The following is a 6,000-nucleotide window of genomic DNA, read 5'->3' as shown; positions in this document are numbered from 1 at the left end:
GGTTTACCTACGGTGGCTCCCTGTCATCCGTGGAGACGGGTCAACAACAGAAACTGTTAGATTCTCCTCATCGGCTGGAGGCTTTACTTTACTGTCCGTTTTTGCTAATGGAATCTTAAAACCCCTCAGACAAGTAAGTGATCCTGGCTGGGATGCCTTCATTCCAGTGTTACAAAAAACAAAATACAAACACGCTACGGTCAAAGTTTCAGTCCAGAATTATTCCACTGCCACACAACTGCATCCAACCACATACATTTGGAGCAAGTGTCCACATGACACAGAGATCTCCTCTAGAAAATAAACGCTTCCCTTCATCACCAAATCCCCAAAGGTTGATTCTAAGAGCCATCCCTTGCCCACTTACCTAAGATGCTGATTGTACATCGAACAAACTCGTCTTGACCTCTCTACGAAGGCAGTCTATTGAAACAAATACCATCCTTACTTAATCCCAAGCCCGTGGAGACGTATCAAGCTCGCCGTCACAACCACCTTCCATGGCAGCGTTCTGAACGCCACCGCCCATGCTTTCCCCATGTGGTTGAGTCCCACACCAAGTTACAATGCAAATTTCCTGGACCTCTTCAGAGAAAGTGGCTTGTAGATTACTTTCCACACTTCAGAAGTTACCTGCATTATCTCGAAGAAAAACAGGAATGCTTTTCATTCCATGTTAATAGTCACTATTAACAGTGCTCCCCAAATATTAGGACTCTCTTCTACCTCTATCCCCAGGACTTCATTTTCCGGCAAGTTCCATCATGCTGTGGCCAGTTTTTGTTACTGCTTCTTCCAAAAGCTGTATAGGAGGTCAACACATGTGTACACATACTTGGCATAAAACCCCACATCATTTTTTCGTGGCTGATATTTCACAGTTGGGGCATGAGGGGTCCCAAATGCTTCATGTGTCTCGTCGATGAAGGGATCAAAGGAGGAGCTAGGGAAGAGAGCTCTTTGAGATTTCTGATCTAGAAATTCAATCTTCTGGGCACGGGTTTGGTTTCATTTATATCTGAAATGTGACCGGTGCCCATGCTTGGCCACTTCTCATTCAGAACTATTTTTAAGGTGCCCCGCACATTCCCAGCTGCATATTCCATACACTGCTCTCTCTTAACAAGTCGGAATCTCTCAGCAGATGTGTCAGGAGCCACGGGGAGCAAAGGCAGGGAAGAAATCTGGTGCACGGTAGGAGAATCTAGCTAACATCTACCAAGATGAACAGGCACCAGAGATATCTGTCCTTCTGAAGTCTTTTTTTTTTTTTCTGAGCTAATTTTGGTGTGTTTGCATTAATGGGTTAGTGGGGATTAGTGCGTTCTGATGTCAGCCTGTTCTGCCTGTAACTGTTTCAAGAGCGCTGGTGTGGATATTGCCTTCCCTTCCTAAGATCAGCGTGCGTACTAAGCGGCAGTCTTCTGCGGCACAGATCTGGCACCTCCTGAAATGCTACTGTGTTCGAAGGTGGTTTTTCCTTTCCTCCTTCTTGGTGTTCTTGCTGCTACTGGTTCTAGTACTGCAGGTAGTGGGTTAACCTGGCCCAAACATCCAAATCTTCCAAAATAAGGATACATCTCTCCTCTTACCCCAAATATGAAAATCTACATTGATTTCAGAGAAGGCATTTCACAAATGGAACTTGAGACATTGACCCTTTGTTAAAACTTCAGCTTAAATACAGAAAGTTTTTTCCTCTTTTAAGCTGTTGATACTAGGTGTCCTATCAGTTCCCCACCCCAAGGAACAAAGGGCAGAGCTAAAGGAAAATCACACTTGTATAGCGGTCATCAGCTTGCACAATTAGTAATCTCAAGGGCAATCGAAGAGGAAGGAAGAACACTGCTCGAGGTGCATGGGCTTCAGTCTTGGACTCATTCTAGATGAAAGTGTCCAAGTTAATCTTTCTGCAGTTATGGTGGCACTCTGGTGTCGGGCTGCGTGCATGAGGCTGCACCGGGAGCAGCTCCTAAATCGGGCTGCCCTGCTCACTGATGGGAGCTCTGGGTACCGTTTCCATGATAGCCTTATTGGAAAGTCGTGGGCAATGGATCTGGGGATGTTTTCATTAAAAGGCTTTTAAGAGTTCTGCCTCTAGCATTGTCCATTGTCCGATTCTTTAATCCCATGTAATACTGGAAGACCAAACTCAGCAGGGGACATCCACCCCCGGGACCAAGTAGCTCCTCTAAGACCTCGACTCTCCAAGGGATCTGTGTTGGGCTCCTCTCATGAAAGGAAAAACCACAGAGCTAGCCAAGTGGTCCTAGAGTACATTTGATCTTTTAAAACAATACTTTAAAATGCAATGTGTTTGCATGTGTAATTGAGTCTTCCGTGTGAAATGCCTTAGTGGATAAAGATGTCAGAACAAAGGCTGTTTCAGTCCCGATGAGTACTATTTCCCCCTTACAGGAAATGATGCTGTCTGGGGCTTGCCTTTCACCATGAGCTTTTTAACTTTCTCATCAAACTTTGTAAAATTAAAGGAAACTGAAGATGTTTAAAGGAAGCAACACAGCATGGCAAGAGAGCTGGTGCGTCGTCAGTCACCTGAGTGACCTCGAGTGGACGGGGCTCTTCTGAGCGGCGCTCGTCACAGCAGGGCGGGGAGAGGGCTGAAGCAGGCCTGAGGAGACCGTTCTAGACCCCGCTCACCCACCAACCCCCGGGGGCTTACTAGAAGTGGGCTCACTCTCAGACCTCCATTTTCTCATTCACGGAAGGGCGGACTTCGCCTGATGATCTGACACTCCCTTCTGAGCTATACTGTGCCGTGACCCCAAGTCGCTACGTGGCCCCTGCTCGCTCTGCCAATGTACCTCTCACGGACGTTTATATTCCCACAACACCCCAGTTCGAGTCAACAAACTAGGCTTCTCTCTCCAAAGCTGCTGGTTTCCGAAGCTACTCGATGCCACATGTGGCAGGCAACGGGGAACCTTACCAACGCCCCCGTGTTAAACCACCTCTTATCAGCATTTAGCTAAACAAGGGGACGTGCGACATGCCTTGAGAGATGAACGTATGGGAAGGAAGCGGCAGTTAGCCTCAAACTGCTGTCCCAGAGAATGGGGCTGCCACGTTCAGCCAGAGGCTGCGCTCGTGCACGTCAGGAAACCACCAGGGAAAATGAGAAAGGGCTTCAGTGGGCAGAGGAAATTGGTCCCACAGCTAGGGGAGCCGTGACAGCCCTTCCCATCTGGCAGTCTTCAGTGGTGGACACCCTTCCCTCTTTATTATTAGTCAGACTTCACATTCACACAGCATTTAGCACTGTTCATGGTACTCTCTCAGCCAACAGCTTCTCGGCTCTGGGAACCATCCACATATAATCACATGAGACAGGTAGGGCAGTATTTTTCTTCCCGTTTCACAGATGCAAAAACGGAGGCTGAGACGTGCTTGAGAACCAGAGCTGGTAAAGGACAGAGCTGGGCTGGAGCCCAGGGCCCCGGATGCCCCTGCCAGAGTGGATTCTAGCACAGCGTGGCGTCCCTGCTAGGAGGAGCTAGTGGTGCGGTGTTCCCTGAAGACTAGGAAATGTGTCTTCCTGGGTGTCATCCTGTAGACGAATCATTCAGTTGTTTTGAAAGCTGTATAACTGTGAGTTTGCTACTGCCCAAGCAACCAGTGTTCCCAGATGACACCCCTGTGTGGGGCACAGGCTGATCGCAGGGGCTCCCCGTAGAAGTTTCATCGAGTTAGAAGACACACCAATCCCTAAATGCCCATTTGTTTTTATGTAAGCTTTCTGAGGGCAGTTTTCATGTCACTGTGTGCCCAAATCAATGAGGGTAGAGATGTGACGTACTCTCCTACAGGACAAGGGAAGAGTCCAGACTGGAGATCCGGGAACTCGGGTCGGGGTGAGCCAGCAGTCCCGCGCCCACCTGGGACCGGGACCCACAGCTCCTTAAGGCACTGACCGCAAGCTGAGCTGACAGGTGCAGGCACGGCTCTACCCCAAGCGTCTCTGTGATCGTCATTTCCTAGTCAAATGCCTGACTTTTTTGCTGAGTGAGCTCAGTGTGCTTACAGGAGTGAGTCCCCTGTCTTTGTCACCCCTGCCATCTGGGAGCCACCAGGATCTCTTGGAGCCAGGCAGTAACATACCTCCTGGGACTGATGAATTAAGAATTTTCAGCTAGGGGCACCTGGGTGGCTCGGTCGTTAAGCGTCTGCCTTCGGCTCAGGGCGTGATCCCAGGGTTCTGGGATCGAGTCCCACATCGGGCTCCCTGCTCTGCTGGGAGCCTGCTTCTTCCTCTCCCACTCCCCCTGCTTGTGTTTCCTCTCTCGCTGTCTCTCTCTCTGTCAAATAAATAAATAAAATCTTAAAAAAAAAAAAAAATTTTCAGGTAGACCTTTTCTAATGTGGAACATGGTGCTCTACCCCTGTAATAACCCGCCAAGACCAGCAGTATCAGAGCCAGGGATTCATTCCTCGGGGACACCTGTCTCTCTGTTGTGGGCGGAATTACTTGCCAGGAAGAGCTCTCACTGACAGGACTGCTGACAACTGTTTCATATGAGGGAGTATCTCTGGTAGCCTCTATGGGGTCTGGGAGCTTGGTTGACAAGAGGTTGCTATGGCAACAGAGAATGCTGCCGAGCCCCCAGGTTGGGAGTGCACTCCCTGATTCTGCCCACTGGCTGGAGCAGTGTCACCGGAAACTACACGACAGGCCACATGAGACACAGGGAAGGACAGTTTCCTCCAGACCAGCAAAGACAGTCCTTGGTTTTCATGCCTGTTTTCTTTCCTGTTTGACACAAAGCTATGTAACACTCACAGATCAGTCCCCTATGCCTTGCTACATTTCTAGGTGTCCACGGGCAGGACGATGCTTATCCGACAAGGGCAGCTGGCGGTCTGCCCGCCTTCACCCTGTGCGGACCCTCCCATTCCAGTTGCATGCAATGGATTTTGATTTCGGGGGAGTCCCGCCCGGTTCCACATCTGCCCACCATGTCCTTTAAGGGCCCTGGACCCAGGTAGGAAACATCACACAGCCAGCCACACAGCCAGAGGAGGGGTGGGAGGGCAGGGGTTGCTGGCCAGTGGGGCCAGGCAGTCGCTGACCTCTAGGCTGAAGCAGCTCTGGCCTCCCGGCCGGCAGCTCCCGGCGTCCCCGTCGGCTCGGCGGTGCAGCTGCCCCGGCTCATCCCCGCGCTCCTGCCCCGGCTGCCACTCCGGCTGACCTCTCAGTTTGGACTGTTAGGTGCATGGGAGGGATTCGGATTTGTTTTGTTTTTAATTTTGAATAAACGACAAAGGAGAAGGGGGTAGGGGCAGGGAGAGGGGGTGCTAAAGAAAACAAAAATGGGTAAGGTAGACGACTGAAACCGCCACCGGACGAGGAGAAGCATGAACAGACACAGTGCCGTACGAGAGGGACGAGAACAGAACCAAATGAGGATGAGCAAGATGATGGCTGAAAGATCTGAAGAGCAAACCAGAGAGACAGAGGGGGAAAGAAGGCAGAACACGGGTTATGAGGCGCATGCAATGGGGATGCGTGGATCAAAGACTCAACCACCAGCACACTACCCATGAAGGATACGGAAACAAGGCTCCTCCTTCCTCGCTTGTGGTCGAGCAGCAAAAGCCATAATCCAGGCGGCAGCTGGGTCATGCACCCAAGGGCGATGCATAGGAAAGCAGTCCTTGGAAGGCCACTCCACTCCGCCCTCACCCTCGGCTCGGGGAGGGCAGCGACTTTCTCCGTCAGCGCCATCCTTCTCCCGGGCCGGCTCCTCTCCCCACTCTGGCTCATCTTCCAGTGGGAGCGGGTGGGCCTGGCCGCCTAGGGCCTTTCGGACCTGCACTGCGTCCCTCTGGCCATCGACCCAGGTAGGGATACACACGCTCCTGAGCGAGTCTGCTAAGTATCCTGACTGTGAAATGAGTTTGTACTTTGTTTTAAACTCCTCTGCTTCTTCATCAAAACAGCTGGTCGTTTGAGATACCAAGAAAAAAAAAAAAAAAAAAGGA

General features: G+C 50.7%; 1 protein-coding gene across 3 annotated transcripts in view; it reads right to left on the bottom strand.

Moving 5' to 3' along the window:
* Positions 1-6,000, bottom strand: part of MTCL1 (microtubule crosslinking factor 1) — a 120,493-nt gene that overhangs the window by 37,795 nt on the left and 76,698 nt on the right. For all 3 annotated transcript variants that reach the window (XM_057313237.1, XM_044382846.3, XM_057313238.1), the window contains one exon: positions 5,089-5,220. In XM_057313237.1, coding sequence (XP_057169220.1) covers positions 5,089-5,220 — 132 coding nt within the window. The remainder of the gene's footprint in view (positions 1-5,088; positions 5,221-6,000) is intronic.

This window comes from Ursus arctos, unplaced genomic scaffold, assembly GCF_023065955.2.
Source record: "Ursus arctos isolate Adak ecotype North America unplaced genomic scaffold, UrsArc2.0 scaffold_17, whole genome shotgun sequence".
In the NCBI taxonomy this organism is placed as follows: Eukaryota; Metazoa; Chordata; class Mammalia; order Carnivora; family Ursidae; genus Ursus; species Ursus arctos.
The sequence above is the reverse complement of the archived record's forward strand: the minus strand, read 5'-3'. Positions and strand labels throughout refer to the sequence as shown.